Raw genomic sequence first — 23,336 nt, 5'->3', positions numbered from 1 at the left:
TACTAGGGTCTTGTGGCTTTAAGATATCAAAATTTGCATCTCCCACCACAATAATTTGGTTTTTTTTATTTGATGAGTATGGCTGTAGTAGTTTACTAAGTTTTTCAAGGAAGATAATTTCAGTATTTGGGTTTGGGGATCTGTATACTCCAATCAGTATTAGGTTGTGGCGCTTGAATTTTATTTTAACTGCTAAGGTTTCAAATGTTTGTTCTTCTTGTTCATATGGTTGTATTAGTGATATTTCATCTATGGTGGTTTTCAATTTATTATTTTTGTACAGTGCTATTCCTCCCCACATGTGTATATTGCGACAGAAATTTTTATGTAGTTGATAGTTCGGGATTTTTATTTGAAGTAGTTCCTCTTTTTTGTGTCCGTGCTCTGATATTATTAGGATATCTGGTTCATGTTGCAGTATTTCAACTTGTAGTCTATCTATTTTGCCTTGTAAGCCTCTTTGAATATTTAGTGAGAGGATTTTCAGTCTTTGATCTTGTATTTTGGTTTTATCATTTTTTCGAATTGTGGGTGGGATTGCTGTTGGAGTTTGAGTTATGTTTAGGTCAGGGATTCGGTCATCTGGATATTTTGGTTTTTTGAGCTTGTTTTTTGGCTTTCGATTTCGTTGTGTTTGGGACTTTCATTTGTATCCATTTGTTGGGTTGTCTGTTTATCTTTATCTGGTGTGTCTCTGTTTATGGTCAGGTTTTTTTGGTTTGACTTTGGTTTTGTTGGGCTTTTGTTTTGCGTCATCCCATGGGATTTGGGTTTACCCATTAGGCCTATGTTTGATCTTGATGCGTTACTTTCTGGTAAATCCATTGTTTTTATTATTTGCCCAGCCAGTGTTTCGTCTCCTTTCGGGTTTGGGTGGATGCCGTCATTTGAATAGAGTTCCGCTCCAAATGCGCTGGTTATATCAATGTAGTTTACATTCAACTGGTCGCACATGAATTTTAGTGCTTCGTTTAGTTGATCGGTGTAAGTGTTTGGTACATCCGCTCTGTAGAGTAGACTATGTACGTACCATCTTGTGTCTTTGTGTACTTTTTTTAAGGCCTCTATGGTGAGCCAGTATGGTCTCATTAGATGGTTAGGAGTAGTCGCTGTCGCTGCGTTGTTTGATCCTATATTTATTATAACTTTTGATGGGAGTTTGCTTCGTGAGCTGAGGTGTCTGCTGACGTCTGCAATTTTTCCACCAGGTATAATTTTGACGATGACATCTCGGATATCTGGGTTTATTTTGTGGACGGCTCCTCTGAGGATAGAGTCTCCTATGATTAGGGCTTTGTGCATATTTGTTTTTTCTAGTTTTTTACCGGTATGGTCTTGTGAGTTGGGTCTGGTGTTTATTTCGGGAAGGCTTGTAGTTTTTGTACTGCGATTTGTTTTTTCTAGTGGACCGCACACTTTTTTGTAGGTTTCTATGTTTTTCTTGAAATTTGTGTCATCACTCCCGTGTTGTCTTGTAAGAGGATCGCTGTCTGAAGCTGTTTTTGCATCGTCTATCAAGTGTCCTTGTAGGGAGCCCTTTGTAGTTTTGCGGATACTATGTATGGTTGCCTCGAGTTTATAATTTATTTCTATTTTTTTAGCTATGGTTTCAGATAATTTCAGAATGTCATTATTTTTTTCTTCTAGGCTGTTTTATAAGGTTTTCATGTCTTCCATCAAGATGTCAATGATTTGCTCATATTCCTTTACTTTATCTTCGTACATTGCAATAGTTTGATTCATTTTTTGTTCAGGGTTAGTTTCTTTTTCAGGTTCGATCATGGGTTTGTTCATGGAGTTGTTATTCTTCGGTCTAATATTAAGACAGGTTTTACATGTCCAGGTCATGGGGAAATTGTCATCTGTGATAGCTTTATATTGTTTGTTAGTTATCAAGGCACATTTTATATGGTACCAGTCATCACACTCGCATGCCACTGCTTTGTCGCTTTCATGTACAATTTGATCACAGATTTTGCAGTATGCCTTTCTGGCAATGTCATTTTCGTCTGATATTTCATCAGGTTTTGTCATTTTTTTTTTTTTTTTAGGTTAGGATTGATTTCAGGAGTGGGGGGTTGATAGGGGGTCTTTGGTGTAGGTCGGTTGGTGGGTGGTCCCTATCCTATCCCTAGTTTGGCCTTGTCTTAACCTAACTGTATTGTCCTAATGTATTATAATTGGGTACTGTATTGTCCTACTAGAACTTTAGAGTAGAGCAGATAACAATGTTTAATCTATGGTAGAACGCATGGTTTTGTACTCAAATCTGTATTGTTGTATGACTTGCTTTGTATGATAAGTGACTATAACATTGACGATTGCAATGCATGTTTTTCATGTTAAAAGCAAATAATGACATTAATGAGGAGCCACCATATCAACCACCTGCGAGGTGGGATACAAATTTTTCATATAATAAATTTACATGTGCTATACATTTACCTTCGTTCAGTTATAAATTAAACTCTTCCCGTTGCAATGTTAAATTAATAGTAAATTGTTCAGGGTTTACAATCATATTTTCTTACGTATGGACTAATTTATCTTCTTTTCTTTTATCTGCCTGTGGCGTGGGCATATCATCACCGACGTTTAATAATGTAATGTAGGGGCTATGATCGTGACGTCAGTTAACGTCACAGCAGCACAGTGTTGCCACTTTTAGGGTAATTACCCTTTTTTAGGGTAATTTACTGGTCTTAGGGTAAAGTTTAGGGTAATGGTAGATTTAGGGTAATTTTAGGGTAAAACTAAAAGTTAGAATAACAATGGAAATTTTACTACAAAAATGAAAAAAACTTCAAAATTTGGCAAAAAAACGTTCATTACATACTATGGCCAAACCATCATATTCGATTCAACCGGTTTAAATCGATTGCTATTATGAGTTTTTCATAATAAGTTATCCTAATCGATCTTATCAATAGTTGGGAATTATCTGTTTTAGAATGTATTCGATTCTATAACACGTTATAGGCCTAATCAAATATGAAATATTATTCATTAGGTACTGGGTTTGATATTTAATTATGTGATTGAATTGAATTAAACTGGATTATTTTACAAATTGTGTCAAGAAATTACTACTATGTACCGGTATAGATTAAAGCTTTGGTGGTACCGTACTGTATTTTAAAGATATGATTGTCCAAAAACAGTAGTAATGGGTCGATACAGTAAAAAAATACGATAGTTCTGATTCGATATTTTTTGTTATACGATAGTCGATAGAGCTGATCAATATCAACATTTTGTTCTTCTTTCGGGTGGTTTTTTAGAATTGAGTATAATTTTACGTAAATTGATTGATATTGGAACTTAATTTAGTATAATTAACCACCTTATGTAAGATTTATATGATTTTAACAATGTTTTATAGCATAAAACGCAAATATTAACATTTAGGGTAATTTTTAGGGTAACTCAAAGTAGATTTAGGGTAATTTAGGGTAATTTTAGCCCACCTTTAGGGTAAAATCACAACAACGTGGTGGCAACACTGCAGCAGCACGAACAGACATACTTCTTTTGACAATATGGCGAATATTTTGTTGAATATTGGGAGTGTTATTTGTAATTTTTTGGAAATGTCACTGTAAATTTTGGTGTTGGTGCTATTCAGAACACTATTTAACCAAGAGTCCTCTTACGAGGTAGGTGATCCTTACTTTTTAAGCACCGCTAATGAAATTAATTTGGGATATAATGGGCGTTCTAGCTCTCCGAGCTTCTTTCAATCCAAATTACGTAAATATTTATTAACTTTACTAAATTTACTTTTCTATGGAAATGTTTAACCTGTCCCTTTAGTCCTTATGTAATTAAGTGTGTAGTCCGTCAAAATCAATAATCTAGGCCTACTTCATGATACAATAAATGTTCAATTAGCCTTTTAGTGTTAAGGCTAGTTATGAGGGGGCAATGACAATTTAATCATGTGATAAACTCTCTAGCCTCAATGGAATTAAATTTGAGTGAAAAACGAAATATCTTTGATGTAAATTGGAAGTTAAAAAATAAACTGACCTATGATTAAATGAAGAAATTAAGTTAAGCCTATTTTTGTACTTTGGATTTAAGTTAGGCTAGTCTTGTTATGACATGACCTATGTTGCAACTGTAGGCCCTATATTAGTTTGTACAATACCAGATGTAAATCCTAAAAATAAAGCTAACTGATGCATGTAAGTTGTATGCTAACAAAATTTTCACAATAGGCCTATGTTTAAAACTCGTAAATCATTTACTTAACTTAAATTAGGCCTAACTTAAGTGTAGGCCTAGTGCTTAAGTGTTAAGGCAGTGGCCTTGGTAAAACTCTTACCAGGCTAATCTAATGTATAAGTTTATCGTACTTCTAGACAGGTTAGAAACAAGCCAATAAACCAAATTGATGGACTCTTGTAGCCTTAATAATTCGAACTACTGTAATATAGGCCTAAGGAAAGAATATCACTATGAATTTTAAGCAGTAGATTAAGTTTAGGCTGGGCTTAATTAGCTTACTGCACCTCATGATTGATGTTTTTGTTCTGTTTCTGTGTAAGGTTTTTAAAGTTACCTAAGCGTAATTTCATTGTTTGTTTGTAGGCCTAAACTTATTTACGTACATAAATAAGGTAAACGCACCAGTAGCTGACAGTATAAGAAACTATACGCACTTAATAATCCGTAGGTTTTGAATAAGTTAAATAGGAACTAAAGTGATATTATGGATTTTATGTGATTCTAAATTTAGTGTAGTTTTCAAATTTGTCATACAAAAAGGGTTTTTAAATATATTTTATAACATTTTTAAACTTAATTCAACCTTTGTATACGTGTTCCAGTGGCTGACAGTGAAAAAAGTGCTTGTACCAGTAGCTGACTGTCAGTTGTCCCAGTAGCTGACACTGGAACTATAAATGTACTAGCTGCTAAACCTAAGGGTTTTATAATTTATAAGACGAATAAAATCTAACTTAATAATTAAATTATAAAATCATGTAAAACGTTATTAAGAAAATTTATTTTACAAACCTATTTTATAATAAAAAATATACATTTTTTAAAGATAATTTGGATTAACTTATTAATAAAAAAAAATTAAAATGTGTGAAATCAAACACAAAATATTAAACATTAACTATTCATTAGGTTAATGCAGGATGGGTTTAGACTGCTAAAAACATGTTCTTTTATGTACTCTCATCTTCACAAAATATCCCCTGTCAGCTAGTGGAACTTGTATGGCTTTTGCGTACCAAAGCCTGACATTGATATAATTTTAAATCCAAAACCCCTAACACCCCAATTTTATCATGAAATTGTCAACAAAGGTATAATTAATAAAAATAATGAGCCTAATCATGAATACTTTTTAAGAAATTTAGCGAAATGACAAAAAACCAAACTTACCTTCTTAACAATTTCATTAAGGGAATCGACTAAATGTGATGTGTACAGACAGGGTCGCTTTCAAACCACCACCATTCAGCGAGTATGGGCTCAATTTCACTGATTTGCTTGTAAACAAATCAAGAATAAACATATGTTCTTCTAACAATGCAATCATGTGTACATATTTTTAAGAGACCACATTATAATGTAAAGAAACTCAAACTGTCAGCTTCTGGAGCACTGTCAGCTACTGGTGCATTTACCCTACTGTTTAGTCAATAACAAATGCATTAAGCTGAATCATTGTTTGAGTTGAATTGGTGTTAAGTTAGGCCTAATGTTTTCTGTCTTAACATGCCAAGCCATCTTGGCAATCATTCCGTACTATGTCTACTTTGGGAAAAGATTTAATTTTGATATGCCTACTTATACAGTTTTTTTCATGCTGAATCCAAAAATTTATTTATTTATTCCAACGGGAAACCCATTACATTTATACATTACAAAGAAATAACAATAAAAATCAAGGCAAGATGTGATAAATACTACAAATAATCAACAGCAACAGCAGCAACGTATTAACACAATAAGTCTAATAATAAAATAATAATTTATAATAATATATAATAATAATAAAATAGGCCTAATAATAAATAAAATAATAATAATTAATAAAAAAATGCAATCCGTTTTTGTTGGAGAGATTCCTAAGTGGCTGTAAAACGAATCAATTTGTTCTGAAACGAAATAATCAGCTCTTATTTAGACGTTGGGAAGGTAGGTTGGGTTTTATGCGATTCATGACTGTATTAAGTGTTTTGAAGTTAGGTTAGATTAGGAGGGTAAACTTTAGTTTAAAGAACCAACTCATTAATTTATGCTACCTCCAGACTGTTTTTGCATAATTAAAATAGTGGGTGAAACACAATAAAATAAGTTTTACAATATCTAAAATACTTGCACCCAAATTGCTTACATCTTGACCCCCAAATTTCTATCCCCCCCCCCAAACCAGTTTATTGGTGTACCGTACCTAATTAGTTGGTTTCAATTTCATTATTTTTAATGAGAGCCACAGAGAACAGACTGATGATCAAATTCTGTAGGCCTTAACACACTTAAGTTAAGTACTGTAACATCTTACAATGCACAAAGTTCAATGAATGGAGTGCTGTCACTATAATTTTAACTTAGGTAACCTTTAAAAATAAGTTAGGCCTACCAACCATACCTCATAAGTTAAGTTAAATTAACCATAAAACATGATGTTTCAGCATGACTTGTTCAATATAAGTTTCCTATTTGTTTATTAGGCTTACTTGAGATATAAGTTTGTATATTCCTAATAGACTTTTAGGCTTTTACACTAAGATGTAACTTATTATACTTACCACCATGGTCATGTCTGGCATATTATATTTTTATAATCACATAGCCTACCCTATTTACATTTTGTCCTTAAAAGGACTGATAGGCTATTTAAAATAATTATTGATTTTTTTGGCATTGATTTTAGGGCACGTGTAATGCAGAGGTAAAATACTTCTAGCTTGATGTAAGTTTTACTCGCAGAACTTTAAGCAACATGGCTGAAGCAGCTACAAATAACTCTGGCTTCTATCAGCTTAGTGTCACAAGTAAGTTTTTGATACGTAAGAAAATTGTAGGTAGTTGACTTTGAAAACAAGGCAGTGAAAAAAATATTACCTTGGAACTAACTTTAGTCATTACCATTGACTTTTGGATGGATTGAAGCTGAGGATACAGTTCCGCAGAAAACCTGCGATACATAAGGTTATCAGATCAAATATCGATATAGCCTACAGTATATCAATTTTAATTTTGTTTTATATATATCGCTTCTAAAATAAGCTATTTTTATTCGTAATGTAGGTCTAATTATTAAATAGGCCTAACAATTAGGCTATTGTACCGGTATGTTAAAAACAATAACTTAATTCAAGTTTAGATTTACTTTACTGAATTTAAACCTAAATTCAGGGCATTTTATGGAAACTGGTTTGAGTCGAGCTTTTAATATTGTCATCACAGAACTTATCTGTGAAGATTTAGAGTTAGAAAATTTCACGATTGCGGAGGACAATAATGATTAAACCGCTGGGAATGATGATGTCTACAAGACTGTAGAATGCTTTGAGGTTTTGCCAAGATTAGGGAAGATGATGATATTTCTGTGACCGGAGGACACGATGATGATGTCTTCGTCTATAAGATTTTGAGATGATTATGATGTTTTCTTGACCGCAGGAGACAATGTCTACACTACGGTGATAAATTTATTGGAATTATGTTACTAAAACATAAATGGGTACCTACCCACTGATAAATACTGACTCTTTAAGGATATTGCCGTGATCACAGATTGTGCCTTCTTTAATAACAATTCTTACTACAGTAGATTTAAGTTTTAAAATTCTTGCTCTAAGCAATTTAGATTATTTAAATTCAATAAACTCTACTATAATTTTAATATGTTATTTAAGATTTTGTGTATTTCAGTTGAGTGTGCTCATCTTCGCAATGGTGGAAGTTTCCTAAAGCCCAATCCATATGTGGAGCTGTCAGTGGACGAGAAACCACCACGCAAGACTGAAGTCGTCAAGTGCACTTACCAGCCCAAGTGGAATGAAGAGTTCACTGTGTAAGTTATATTATTTTGCTTAATGAATAGATCTATCTTATAAACTTATACAAAATCTTGTTGCTAGCCTAAAGTGAGGTTTTAATCCTGGAGAACTCACATGTCAGACAAAAAAACAGCAGAGCTAGCACTTTTTCTTTCAACAGAGAGTTTAGATTTTTAGTCAACAGAGTAGATGCTATAGTACCTCAAGTACTTATTACCAGAAACAGAATGCTTTACTTTCCATACTCGCCCTACTTTCATATTCAGTGCAACAAACATTTAGCCTATATAAAAGACTGGGTGATAAGGCCTACTCTACTGAATGTTATAAATTTTCCTATTAATATTTTAATTGGGTCAAATTCATTGTTTTTCCTAAACTGTACAAACCTGTTTTCAACATTCTAGATTTTAAAATGGTAAACACGTTACAAACACTAACTGTTTTTTTTTAATTTTTTATGTGAATGCCTAATTTTGTGTTTTCACTGGTTGGTAAAAAAATTTAGTGATTGTGTGGAAAATTATTCTTTTTATTGGTAAAAGAGGAATTGTGTAAGCTGAGCAAGTTGTCCAAAGCTACACAATCAAAGTTGACCACACAATCAAGGGGATGAAACATGTTGCCATACAGTAATGTGTAATGTCTAACAGTGATGTTAAAGTGTATGTGATTGTTAACAGGCTGGTCACACCTTACTCCTTTCTCCACTTCCGACTGTTGGATCACAGCACGTTCCGCAGGGATGCGATAGTAGGGGAGAAGCGACTCAGCTTGTACGATGTGCTGGCACACTACAACGGCCGCTGCGAACATCTTGAGGTTAGTTTTGTCACTAAGGTATTGTTAGGTACATTTTAAGGGCAAGCCAAGTGACTGACTTGAACAAGTATATTTGAAAAGGGATAGTGTTCAGCTTTGTTACAGCTAGGGAAATGAATGCCCAGGGCTAATAAATGCACAATGAAAGTTTGAACGTAGGTTTTCAGGTAAGTAAAAATCCTAACTCCAGACACTAGGTTTATGGGTGGAAATAAAGGAAAAATCAATATTTAAACTTTTCAAAAAATGCTTTGTTTACCAGATACTCACAGTTTTGAATTTTTTACTAAAAAAGTTCTTCTTTAATCTTTATGAAAATTGGCACGTGTATTAAGGTAAAAAATACCTATTGTGGAAAACAAATCCAACTTGGCTCAATTAAAAATTTTACAATAACGGCCTTTAAAGTTTTCATTTTTCAGTTACATAAAACAAGCAACTCAATCAAAATTTTACACAGTATTATATTTGAAGCTCTTTAAAATCCAAATCCCATGCAAAGGGTACATTAATTGTAAAAATCAGTAACTGTAATAAATAAATAAACTAGTCATGAAATTTCAATGTAAAATTCAAAATGGCAACCATTTTGTTTTATGTACGACATTCCAGATCCTCAAGACACCTAAATTTATATAATCGACACTTGCTAGATGAAGAGGTGAACTAGGCCTACATGTACTATGAAATTATGTAGCCTATATGTATTTACGTAGGTATATGTCCCTTTGTCTTGCAAGCGACAACGTTTTGCTACTTATTTGATCACTTATAGTATCTTTAGGATTTTAAACATTATAAACATGAAGAACAAAATGGCCGCTATTTATACCTACTGGACCCTGTATAACACTATAATAACATTAGCTTGCTTTATTACAGGTTACATAGTTACATAGGTTACATAGGTTACTACTTTTTTCCTAGTCAATGCAGTCACCTGACAAGCAAATGTTATGACTTTCATTAAACCTCCTGTGTTTATTTTGCTTAGGTGACTCTGGATTTGATGTCCGAGGCCAAGAATGATCAGACCCCGGTTAAGGTGGGTGACCTGATAGTTCTGCTGGACGGTCTAAAAATAGACATGACATCATGTCCACCCCCTCCCCCCCGCCACATCACACCGTTAGGTATGTACGGTACCAAACTTTATTTGCCTTACAATATAAATTGTAAAATTATAAGTTAGAAAGTTCTAATCTAAAAAGCACTGATGAAGTCGTCAATTTTGTAGTGCGCGAACGCTCACTATCATGTAAGAAATTCGAGATTCGACGGCAATGGCGAGGAATTGATTTTACCAAGATCGCGGCAGTCAATGGGGTATTCACGACTGTGGGACCCAACCGTTAGAACATGTTTACGATTTCACTGTGATTGCAGGAGACATTTATGAATTTACCGTGACTTCATTGGCTAATTGTTAAAAATTTTTTCACAATTGTTGGAGATGTATAATTTATTTTGGCTCTGTTGTTGAGTAATGATTTAGAACAGGGTGTCCACCGACCTGGAAAACCGGGAATTATGCTTGAATTTTGTATTTTACCGGAAATTTCAATTTGCCATGATCCCATATGAAGGTGACATTTCCGTGACCGCAGGAGACAGTGATAATGTCCAAACAGCCGTGGGATTTGTTAGTGATTTTGCAGCAATTGCGCATGACGACGACGACGTTTCTGTGACCGCGGGAGACGATGATGATGTGAAAACTCCAAACAGGGGTGGAATTTTGCTGCGAGTTTGCTGCGATCGCACGCCAACAACGTTTTCATGACGTTTTCGTGACCGCGGGAAACGATGATGATGTCCAAAAACTATTGCTTGACAATGATGACTGCGGGAAATTATTAGAACTAAGCTACGACTCGCGGAAGATGATGATAACTTTTCTGTGATTGCGGGAGACGATTATAATGTTTCTGTTCCCCCGGAAAGATACCAGGATTTTGTCACAATCACGGAAGACAGTGGTGATGTTTCCGTTACTGAGGGAGATATTCAGGATTTTGCAGTTATCGCTTACTATGTGAAATCGGCTATGTGAAATTTTTGTAATAGGCCTATCTGCATTAATGATTTATGTAGGCCACTTGAAAAACAACCCATAACTCCAAAATTGCATACTATATGAAAGTACATAAAGACAGAGGTTTGTGTAGTAATCCTTACAGAAAATTTGGTAAAATCAGTAATATACAGGGTGAGTTTGAAATGAGATCCCCCCTACTTTTTTCTACATTTCTTAAGATATCAACTCCGAACCAAGTCAGATCATTGTAGAGTAGTAAGTACTTCATTTTGACTGGGTTTAAATTTTTGGCTTCCATCTTGGATCCGCCATATTGGATACAAAGTTATTTTTTCAAATGTAAAGGTAGGGTTGTGACCCACCGTTTCAAACTAAATATTTATGCTGAATACGATGCTGCAATCCGTTTTTTAAAAATATTGATCTATTCTAAAGTTATGAGAACTTTTTATAACTTTATTTTTAGCCCATTATAACATTGTTCATTTACAAACTAAGGCCATAATTTCAAAATAGTACTAGATAAAGATAAGTGGACACCACCATTCATTGTTGACCTATTTTCACGTGGTGAACGGATGTATTTATTTTCAGCCGCCATCTTGGATCCACCATTTTGAAATGTGATAAATTATTTTAATACCCCCGCTTCAGCAAACCTGCAGACTAAGCGAATTTCCATTAGCCTGATAGGATTCACACTAAAACGCCTCCTTAAAAATATCATATTTATTCCCTATTTAAATAGAATTAGTTTAACGAGTACTTAGGTTTGCTGCCACAGGGAGGGTAAAAAGGTGGTTTTTTAATGTTAATAGTTTAGTAAGAAATTAATGTATTTTCCAAATTCAATCAAAATATGTTCATAAACAAGCAAACTACAACAGTTGACTTATTCTCCATAAGAATAACATGGGGATTTTAAATTTACAGTTTTTTTGAATTTTCTCCAAAACCATTAGGCGCACAATAACGCTTCAATATACTAAATTATTTGTTTTTTATGCTCTACAAAATGGTGTGAAAAGAAATTGTAAAATTTTGTGTTTTTAGGGCCAAAAACGGAAAAAAACCTATTTTTACCCCATAAAACCCCCCATAAACCCCCGATCCCATAGTCCAATCATGCTGGTTCGCGAAGTTGTTCGAATAAATGTAGGTTTACACGTTTGTACCAAATTTCATCAAAATTGGATCATTTTTGATCGAGTTATCGTACTAACTGACACACATATATACGAATTTGAACGGATGGTGTTTTTGGCCTCTAGGCACCTCAAAATGAAGAAATAAATCGGTCCCGGGTCCAGGTCTTACCATGAGTACTACGGTAATAGCTTATTCCCCATATATTATGGGAAATTCGCTAAAAATGAAGGTGGTGTTGTGACCCATCATATAGAACTACTTTTTTATGCTGAACTTAATGCCGCAATCCGTTTTTTGTTATCAAGCTTTCTTGATAAAATATTACAATCATTTTATTTAAAATGTCAATATTTTAAAAACCAAATATGACAATGAAAAACGAATTGCGGCATTGAGTTCAGCATAAAAAAGTAGTACCAAATGATGGGTCACAAAACCACCTTCATATTTAAAATAATTTATCACATTACAAAATGGCAGATCCAATATGGCGGCTGACAAAAATACATCCGTCATAACCAAGTAAAAATAGGTCCACAGTGAATGGTGGTGTCCACTTATCTTTATGTAGCACTATTTTGAGATTATGGCCTTAGTTTGTAAATGCACAATGTAATGTTAATGTTAACTTTATTTTTAGCCCATTGCTAAAAATAAAGTTATAAAAAGTTCTCATAATTTTAGAATGGATCAATATTTTTAAAAAACGGATTGCAGCATCGTATTCAGCGTAAAAATTTAGTTTGAAACGGTGGGTCACAACCCTATCTTTACATTTGAAAAAATAACTTTGTATCCAATATGGCGGATCCAAGTAGGCCGTTAAAAATTTAAACCCAGTCAAAATGAACTACTTACTACTCTACAATTATCTGACGTAGTCCGGAGTTGATATCTTAAGAAATGTAGACGAAATTAGGGGGGGATCTCATTTCAAACTCACCCTGTATAAAAATTGCATACTTGTGTCAGGAAATAAAGTAATTGTAAATTTTGTTTCTTTAACTCTAAGAATGTTGTTTCTCTCTTTATTTCCGATAACTAAAATAGCGAACTGTGTTAGCGCTAAAACAACATTGTGGGAGTTGGCGCAAAAGTGCGTTGGAATGTTAAGTATGAAAAGTACGACCAGAACTACCTGTAATTACTCATGAATTTTTTCTGGTTGGCCTGGTGGACACTCTGTAGAAAAAAGCGACAACTAATAATAACTTAGACTTAACAGAGACGTATGCAGGATTGAGGAGTTTATGAACTGTGTTCAATGCAGAACACTAAAACTAATACCTCACAATTTCAGAGGTTAGTATAACACAGATAGGATAATCAAAGCATTATTGTAATGTTAGGCCTATCTAGTTAAATTCCAGCATTGGTAAAGCCAAGGGTTTTGACTTTTTCCATATACAAACTAAAATCCCTAAACATTCTGAGATTTGATCCCTGTCCTGTCTATTTTTCATTCCAATTGTAACTTATATGTTGTATGTCTACTGTATTGCAGCCCCCACCAACACTGACACGACCAACCGCAGTGTGCTAAACGGAGGTGTGAGAGCTCGCAGTCGCCCCCCTGGAACGGAGAACACCCAGCCCTCAGCTACCCAGGGCTCGGTGGTACTGCCAGAGCTTCCTACACGGCCTGTGCCCTCTGGTGAGTTGACCAACTGCGTTGTTATAGTATTGCAATAAACAAGTCTGGACCCGATATACTCCCTTATGGCATCCCCATTTTAATTTGTGGTAGAATGACCATCAGAGGTCAGATTAGCGAGGTTCTACTGTACCTGATAAACAAATCAGTCATCCGTATCCTACACGCTCAAAATCTTTTCAATATCCAAGACATTGCCTATGATATGAAATACCCCCGCCGCAGCAAACCTGCAGACTAAGCGAATTTCAACTCGTCTTATTACATTTTTGCTCAAATATTTCCATATATAAGACATATTTTTATCCCCTATTTAAATAACATTAGATTTAACGAGTGCTTAGGTTTGCTGCTACGGGAAAGGTAAAAAGTGTTTTTTGACTATATGTCAATAGTATAGGATGAAATAAATAAATTTGCCAAATTTTATCAATATATATCCATAAACAAGTAAACTACAACAATTTTCATTTTCTCCATAAGAATAATATGGGAATTTTAAATTACACTATTTTTTAATTTTCTCCGTGACCGTTAGGCATACAACAGCGCTTCAATATACTAAATTATTTATTTTTTTAAGCTCTACAAAACGGTTTAAAAAGAAATTGCAAAATTTTTTATTTTTAGGGTCAAAAATGGGAAAACCCCATTTTTACCCCACAATACCCCCCGTAAACCCCCGTTCCCATAGTCCGATCATGCTGGTTCGCGAACTCGTTCGAATAAACGTAGGTTTATACCAAATTTCATCGAAATCGGATCATTTTTGCTCGAGTTATCGCGCTAACGGACACATATATAAATATATATATAAATATATATATATATATATATATAAATTTGAACGATTAGTGTTTTTGGCCTCTGGGTACATCAAAATGAAAAAGTAAATCGGTCCCGCGCCCAGGTCTTACCATGAGACCTACGGTAATAGCTACTTCCCTATAGGGAAATTCGCTAAAATCTCCTTATTATATCGGATTAAGGCTTTACAACAGTCTACCCACTAATTTCAAAGAAATTAACAGTATTTCAAAATTTAAAAATGATTTCAAACAATACCTTTTACAGAAAAATTATTATTTGTTTTCTGATTATTGGAATGATAAGTAAATGTATTTTAGCTTAAGCTATGTAGATTTTAGTTTTATTTTGTAGTGTTTAAGATCTCTGACAATATCACCTGTTTCACCAGCTAACGCTGGATTTGTGAAATTCTTTGTGACATGTAATAAAGTAATATTTCATTTAGTATATTTCATTTCAAAACCGGGAAAAAGCCGGGTTTTTTATTTTAGCCCCGGTAGAAGATTGCAATTGTAAAACCCGTATTTGCCCCGATCGCGGAAGACTATGATGACGCTTCCGTGACCATGGGAGACGACGATGACGTCCACACGGCCGCAGAAAATATTCATGATTTTGCCACGATCGCTGACGATTGTTAATCTTATGGGAGAAAAATCAACTTTGATGGAAGATCCTGCCCAAACTAATAAAGATTTCAAAAAATGAAAAACACTTTGCAAAACTACAGATCAGGGCCATTTTTTGACGCCTTAAGAATTAAAATCGGTTCAAAAATGTGGAAGGAGTTCTGTTTACAAAAATCGACTTAGCGTATTATATATATAGATTATTTATTGAAACCTTTACCTTACTTATTTTTTATAAAAAAAAAAATATAAAAAAATTGGGACAAATGTGTAATGGGCCAACTGTTACAGTGAGGAGTGTGATGTCTAATGCAGCTCCCCAGTCTGTTGTGCCTTCAATACAGAATGGTGCTGGTCCCCCGCCCCCGCCTAGCTCCACCACTGAGGCTGCCCCCGCCAACGGGGAGACTAATGCTCAGGAGGAGCCACTACCTGCTGGGTGAGTACCTACATCAGTGGTCTGCGGGCCACACTTTCTTACTTTCTCCTATTATGGTGTAAGTGTTTTTTTCAACGTTTTAACATTTTTGTTTTTGGTTGTGCATGTGCATGTTTGTGTTCAGTTTAAGAATCTTTAATCAAACTGGTTGTTCTGCCCGTGCCTCACCACGGGGAGAGAACGCAGAAAAGATATATGGCGATTCTTTACCGCCTCATCCAATGCAAACTGCTGGATTATTAAGCGCTTGTTCTTGATGTAAATTAATTTTATCAATGTCCATGTTACAAGGTAAATGTGTTTTTTCCCAGTCGGGCACATAAAGCTCCTTCCAATTTCTATAGTTCTTGTGTCACTTAATTATTATATACACAACATTTGCTTGCAAAATCAATAAATTCTAATTGCTGTGTTTTAAAATTTATAATACTAACTAATAAGTAAACAATTGAACAACAATTGAAACAATTGAAACAGAATTTAACACGTTCGCTACCGAGCGTCGCATATATGCGACGTCGCGATCATTGCCACGGACCGTGGTATTCAATATAATCTCACATAGATCGGCTGTCACTTGGTTAACAGTACACACAGACCACGGGCGAAAACCTGTTTAACAGTGATAATTTACTTTGTAATACGCTGCAATTGTGTTTGTAAATAATATATTCTTGTTTATTTTTTATATTTTTAATAACCTTTTGTAATATTGCATATATGCGACGACAGTCTATGGGTAGAAACGGGCTGTCGCATATGTGCGTCGCTTGTGATATGCAGAAAACCCCCTCACTCTTCACAGGTTATCCTGCATATACACATGGGAGCGTAGCTTTAGTGAAAACCGGATCTTTAACTTTATATAACTCTAGTTATGAGCTGGGTGGCTGTTAAATGAGAGGACCATATTTAATTCAAAGTATTGAACCTTTTATTATCTTAAATCAATCAACTATCCTATACAACAATAAAACCATTATTGACAACAACCCCACTAACGCTCCTTTCACACTATACGATTTTGCTCGTACGAGTGTTAATCGTACGGGCAGATGATCGTGGGTCTGTTGCTTTCACACCATACGATTTAAAAAAATCTTAACCCCCACTCCACTAGAACAGAGTTCATTGACATTTTAGTGGAAAGTTTTAAGTCGTATGGATCGCCAGGAAATTATTGCTACTTTGATAATTTATCGGAGAAAAATAAATTTAATAATAGTCGTATTTAAATTTGGGACGTGAGGAAGTGGGGATGTTTAAAACATTATTTCAATGACGAAGAAAAGTTTTTCAACTATTTTCGGATTTTAATAGAATCGTTTAAAGCTTCAAGATCAATCACATTTATAATTTTAACTATATAGACAAAACTGTAATTAATAACAAAAACTAAGTAATAAAATACAGTATGCAAAGGTAGTTTAACTCAATAATTAAACAATTAAACAACTGTAAACGCAAAATATCTGAAAACTATACGCAACAAACTGCACTTGGGGGAGGACTCCCGCACGACTACAATCGTGTAGTGTGAAAGGGGCCATATGGTCACATGGCCACTAGCAGTAGACACGATTTTTACTCGTGCGGGAGTCGGATACCAACCGTGTGCACCTACGGTCTCTACGCGGGTGAAACTCGTACACGGTTGGTAATCGTATAATGTGAAAGGGGCCATAAGCTCCAATGCGATACAACAAATACGATTAATAACCGCACGAGCGAAATCGTATAGTGTGAAGGGAGCGTAATGAATGGCTGCTAGGAAACGTCCTGGAGGCAGCTAGAAAATCCCTAAAGAGGAATCTACTTCCTCGTAATTTAATCAAACAAAATTTCCGACCCAAAAGAATTTCCCTTATCAAAAAAACACAAATCCTAATTAACTTATAATCCCAGTAAAACAAAGTTTCCCCTTACAAAGACTCGTGACTAAAGAGCCTAACCCTAAGATAGAGCAACCAGTACTCACCCAACTCTTCTGGGCACCCTGCCCTGGGCGACTGACCCCTTTCTCTACCTCAGGTGGCCTATTTATTCAACCCAATAGCTACTGAGTGCAAAGCCCTCGGTGTTTACAAAACAAACCTCCAGCACGCTTCATAGCAAGCAAGGCTGACCACAGGTCATCAACCTAACTTGCCTAGGCTACCCTCGATTACATGCTGGTCTATATGAATGAAAAATTTTGTACTATTGCGGTAGCGAACGTGTTAAGGGTTTGAACACTTATCTCACAGTATCAGAAAAACATACGGTCACTTCTCTTTAAGCGTTTATCCTAAATAATTTTACCCATTTCACCATTGTTTTCCAATCTGGAACAGCGCCATGTTGACCAAGGATGGAATGTGGTCCAAACAATCTCTGGGTTTTGCACAAAAATCACTATTTTTAAAATAGGTTTCCACATCAAAATCTCAGTGTTAATAGCCTCAGGCATAATATTTACTGAAATGGCATAGTTTAATTGACATTATAAGCACAGCTGATCATTCGTTGTTGCAACAATTAACATGTGACAGCTAAAACAAATTGTGGCGTTCTCATTGCCTCACCCTATAGAAATGTATGGTAAAAATTAAAAGGTTAGCTCATGAAAAAGTAAACAAACTAACTAAAACAAAAACAAATATAACAGCTGATGTATCTCTAATATTTAAAATATGATTTAAAATGCATGACATTTATTGACGATCTTGCCTTTAGGAGAGGGTTTATCGAAAAACTGATATTTTGTGGGGTAGTTTCACATCAAGACCTTTCATTCGAGTATGGGGTTGATAGGTATGCGGCTTACGATTTTCTCAAAAGTTCAAAAATAGATAGAAATGCTTTTAAACAATTATTTCATGTTCAACCATGTGTTGCAACAGTTGAAAAACTTTTATCTACATACTATAATATAATTATTGTCTCGATTATGATATGCAAAATCCACTCATCAAAAAAGTTCAAAACAATACAATTTATTGACATTTAAACTAATATTTTTATTTTTATGCTATAGTCAAAATAATTACTAAATTTCATTCAAGTGTTGGCTCCAGAATAAATTTTTTCTTTGTGATTTTTGGTTATCAGAAGTAGTAGTCTTTACTTTTAGATTTTAAAACACAAAATTATTTAGTAGGCCTAGTACAATTTTTTCAATGCATAGAAAGGACTAGCAGATAGTGTTAAGTGATTTATTTACAAGGAAACTGTTGAAGTTTGAGTGTTTGCAAGTTTACGTAACTGTTGTCAGGTGGGAGATGAGATATGATGTGTACGGACGACGCTACTACGTTGACCACAACAGTAGAAGTACCTCATGGGAGAGACCCCAGCCGCTGCCCCCCGGCTGGGAGATACGGAGAGACTCTAGAGGTAGGAAGTCTTTTAGCCTGAAACTGTTTTACATGTTACTAGAAGCTTGTCGCTAGAGAGTCGTGGCATCATCACATGGCTAAAATTCATTGATAATTGGCTGATTTTGAACATGGAGAATAATATGATAGGCTACGCATCTTTTTTATTACCTTTTAGCGAATTTCCCTATAGGGAAGTAGCTATTACCATAGGTGGTATGGTAAGACCTAGGCCCGGGACCGCTTTACTTTTTCATTGTGATGTCCCAGAGGCCAAAAACAACATTCGTTCAAATTTGTATATATAGATTTTTTAATATATATATGTGTCCTAACTTAAGATTTTTTTCAAATTTTGATGAAATTTGGTTTTAAGGTGTAAGGCGGGATAAACTTGAATGAGTTTGCATTCACCAGCATGATCAGACCATGGGAACGGGGTTTTACGGGGGTTTATGGGGTAAAAATTGGTTTTTCTAATTTTTGACCCTCTAAATTTCTCTCCAGACCTTATTAAAGAGCTTAAAAAAAATAATAATAATAATTAAGTAATTCAAAGTATTTTTGTACAATTATTGGCTACAGGGAAAATTAAAAAAAAATTTTATTTGAAAATTCCCATGTTATTCTTATGGCGAATATTGTAAAATGTTGTAGTTTGCTTGTTTATGGATATATGGATCAAACTTGGTAAATTTATTTATTTTATACTAAGTTATTAATATTTTTAATAAAAAATACACTTTTTACTCTCCCTGTAGCAGCAAGCCTATGTACTCAGAAAACCTAAATGTTAATTAAATACATTTAATTGAAAATCAATTCAGGCAACTGGAAATTCGCTTAGTCGGCAGGTTTGCTGCGGCGGGGGTATTTTATTTTATCATATTATTTGTACATCTGTCTTGGTGGTAAAAATTTTTGAACATGGAGACTCTGGGACTGAAGCCCTGTGCTCTACTACTAAACCCGCTCGCTCTTAGAGATAGGAAGTAGAAAGAATGCGGAAAAAATTAACCTCAAAGAAAAGGTGCACAACTAGTTTAATAGAGAACATTTTTTCTTGGGAACTAGATGAACTAAAAAAGATTTATTGGTTTCATTTTTATGAATCTAACTTTTTGCAAAAGATATTTTTTAAGGAAAGACTCTAGGCCAGGACATCAATTATTATAACAAAGGGAAAATATTAGTTAGCGTACGGTACCTGATAGACCATTGCTAACACTGAAGACACAAAAAAGTATGGCATTCCTAGTAATCTAGTAAAGTGAGTCGGTAGCGTCGCAGACTTCAGGCCCAAGGCAGCAATGTCGTGGGTTTGGATCCTGGTCACTTCCGAAAACATTTTTATCAGTACAGATCACCTTTGTACTGTACTGGCTCACTCCTTGCTTTGCTGTATACAATCCTCGCACGGGCAAGGAATTCTATGTGGACGGGCAAATGCAAAGTTTAAAGAGGCCGCCGACCTCTTAAAATAAATCCATTACCATAGTAGGCCTACAATGCCTATATTATTTTGTTATGCTCTTTGTTAATAGGAATCACGCTGCGATCCGTGTTATTTCTCTTGCTCGTTCAAACAGCCCAGACTATGTTACAAAATGATATGGTATTCTTAGAAATCTTTTACAAAGGTCACATCTCAGTAATAGTATTATTTATCCTATTGTGATAAAAAATAACGACCTCTTCTAACTAAAGTGTTGTGTTTCTACAGGTAGGATATACTATGTGGACCACAACACTCGCACAACAACATGGCAGCGGCCCAACACTGAGAGGCTACAGCATTACCAGCAATGGCAGGGAGAACGGGCACATGTGGTACAGCAAGGCAATCAGAGGTTCCTCTACCCTCAGGTACAATAGGCAATACACAAGCTACATAAACCTTATAAAAGGCTTAGCTTTGTCTTTTAAGTACATGTTGAATCAGCCTTTTTAGTTTTCATTTCCTAAACAGTAACAAAGCTTGAACCAACTGAATTAAAAACTAGTGATTGGTCGGTACCACTTTTTCAATGTCGGTACCGGTTCCTAACCAAAATCGATTCTCGGTTCCGGTACCATAGGTACCTCATTTTAAATTACACTACTTCATTGTTTTATTTTTTAAACAAAATACAGTATCGCTATTTCAATTTTTAAAAACTGATTATTTTTCATTAGTGTAGGTTCGTTATATTAAGATACTAAGTAAAATATAAAGTCAAATTTTAGTAAAGACTGATTTTCACAATAGGTTATCAACGTTTACAAATTTTACTAGGGTTTAAAACGAGCTACTCCGACTTTTTCAAATTTTAAATCAAGACTAACTTTTACCGATCAAAATCAGTTGCGTTATACATGTTTGTTTGTTTTGTCAGCAGCAGCCGAGCCCAGCTGTCAACTCTGGTGCGGCCGCCAAGGTGGAGGAGGAGGATGCTCTGGGACCGTTGCCCAAGGACTGGGAGAAGAGAGTACAACCTGACGGCAGAGTGTACTTTGTCAACCACAAGAACAGAACCACTCAGTGGGAGGACCCCAGGACACAAGGGTAAGTCACCTGTCTGGTAGATTGTAGGATGCTCTGGGACCGTTGCCCAAGGACTGGGAGAAGAGAGTACAACCTGACGGCAGAGTGTACTTTGTCAACCACAAGAACAGAACCACTCAGTGGGAGGACCCCAGGACACAAGGGTAAGTCACCTGTCTGGTAGATTGTAGGATGCTCTGGGACCGTTGCCCAAGGACTGGGAGAAGAGAGTACAACCTGACGGCAGAGTGTACTTTGTCAACCACAATAACAGAACCACTCAGTGGGAGGACCCCAGGACACAAGGGTAAGTCACCTGTCTGGTAGATTGTAGGATGCTCTGGGACCGTTGCCCAAGGACTGGGAGAAGAGAGTACAACCTGACGGCAGAGTGTACTTTGTCAACCACAAGAACAGAACCACTCAGTGGGAGGACCCCAGGACACAAGGGTAAGTCACCTGTCTGGTAGATTTAGATTGTAGGATCCTCTGGGACCGTTGCCCAAGGACTGGGAGAAGAGAGTACAACCTGACGTCAGAGTGTACTTTGACAACCACAAGAACAGAACCACTCAGTGGGAGGACCCCAGGACACAAGGGTAAGTCACCTGTCTGGTAGATTGTAGGATGCTCTGGGACCGTTGCCCAAGGACTGGGAGAAGAGAGTACAACCTGACGGCAGAGTGTACTTTGTCAACCACAATAACAGAACCACTCAGTGGGAGGACCCCAGGACACAAGGGTAAGTCACCTGTCTGGTAGATTGTAGGATGCTCTGGGACCGTTGCCCAAGGACTGGCAGAAGAGAGTACATCCTGACGGCAGAGTGTACTTTGTCAACCACAAGAACAGAACTACTCAGTGGCAGGACCCCAGGACACAAGGGTAAGTCACCTGTCTGGTAGATTGTAGGATGCAAACAGGTAGCTGCTGGAGTTTTTATTTTATTCTAAGCTTTAGTCTGTTTGATGTGTCACACAAATAAAATTTCACCAAAGTTTGAATTTTGTATCACAAGTTAGGAATAGGAAATAAGGCAAGATTCCTGAGGCATAGTTGCTTTAGGTCTTGGGGTAACATTTAATAGAGATAGTAGTAAAGTTGCAGGTATTGAGTATTAATTAGAGATGGGCCGATACCAAAAATTGTCGATACCGATACAACCAAAGTCCTCTCGATACCATCGATACCGATACTTCCGATACCTATCAAAATAACAGCTGGAATAAAATAAAACAATAATTTTAATATGAACATATTTATTGTCAACAGTAAATAACCAGAATATCTTTGTTCATACATACACATTTTTGTATATGTAGGCCTATACACATTTATGGATCCTCGTCACTATATCAGTTTTCAAACTCGAGAATTATTATTATTATTATTATTTATTTCCAAAAAATACAAATTTACAAAACACATACAATTCCAAGCCACAAAAGCCAATATGGCTTGTCTTGCAGCAAGGGAGCAGGGGCAGCAAGGGGGGGCTTGTCTGAATTAGGGGATCAAAATAAGCCAATCATCAAACTCGAGAACACATTAAATTCTTGGGATTGGAAATTGATAAAAATTTGAAATGTAACAGTCACGTTGAAAAGTTACTTGCCAAAATCACATCAGGATTATATGCTTTATCTAGATTGAAACCCTTATGTGAAAAACAAACTCTAAAAGTTATATATTTTTCATATATCCACTCAAGTATATCTTTTGGGATTTCACTTTATGGTGCAACTAGTGATTACAATTTAAATTCTATTCTAAAAAAGCAAATGAAAGCTATTAGAATCATCTGCAATTTAGAGTTTGAATTTTCTGTTAATAAAGAACATTTTAAATCAGAAAATATAATGACAATTTACAGAATGTACGTTTT

At 35.5% G+C, this 23,336-nt stretch overlaps 1 protein-coding gene across 1 annotated transcript in view; it reads left to right on the top strand.

The window, feature by feature from the left end:
• Window positions 1-3,554: 3,554 nt before the first annotated feature.
• LOC129004622 (E3 ubiquitin-protein ligase Su(dx)-like) overlaps window positions 3,555-23,336 on the top strand; it is a 42,509-nt gene continuing 22,727 nt past the window's right edge. Inside the window, exons 1-11 of the mRNA XM_054433167.1 lie at window positions 3,555-3,656; window positions 6,899-7,019; window positions 7,903-8,044; window positions 8,714-8,852; window positions 9,847-9,985; window positions 13,544-13,693; window positions 15,424-15,571; window positions 18,825-18,946; window positions 20,651-20,793; window positions 21,306-21,472; window positions 21,533-21,538. Coding sequence (XP_054289142.1) covers window positions 6,968-7,019; window positions 7,903-8,044; window positions 8,714-8,852; window positions 9,847-9,985; window positions 13,544-13,693; window positions 15,424-15,571; window positions 18,825-18,946; window positions 20,651-20,793; window positions 21,306-21,472; window positions 21,533-21,538 — 1,208 coding nt within the window. The 5' untranslated portion in view covers window positions 3,555-3,656; window positions 6,899-6,967. The remainder of the gene's footprint in view (window positions 3,657-6,898; window positions 7,020-7,902; window positions 8,045-8,713; window positions 8,853-9,846; window positions 9,986-13,543; window positions 13,694-15,423; window positions 15,572-18,824; window positions 18,947-20,650; window positions 20,794-21,305; window positions 21,473-21,532; window positions 21,539-23,336) is intronic.

This window comes from Macrosteles quadrilineatus, unplaced genomic scaffold, assembly GCF_028750875.1.
Source record: "Macrosteles quadrilineatus isolate MER2022 unplaced genomic scaffold, UCM_ALF_1.0 Scaffold_10__1_contigs__length_6754688, whole genome shotgun sequence".
Classification (NCBI taxonomy): Eukaryota; Metazoa; Arthropoda; class Insecta; order Hemiptera; family Cicadellidae; genus Macrosteles; species Macrosteles quadrilineatus.
This window is presented reverse-complemented; position numbering and strand designations above follow the sequence as displayed.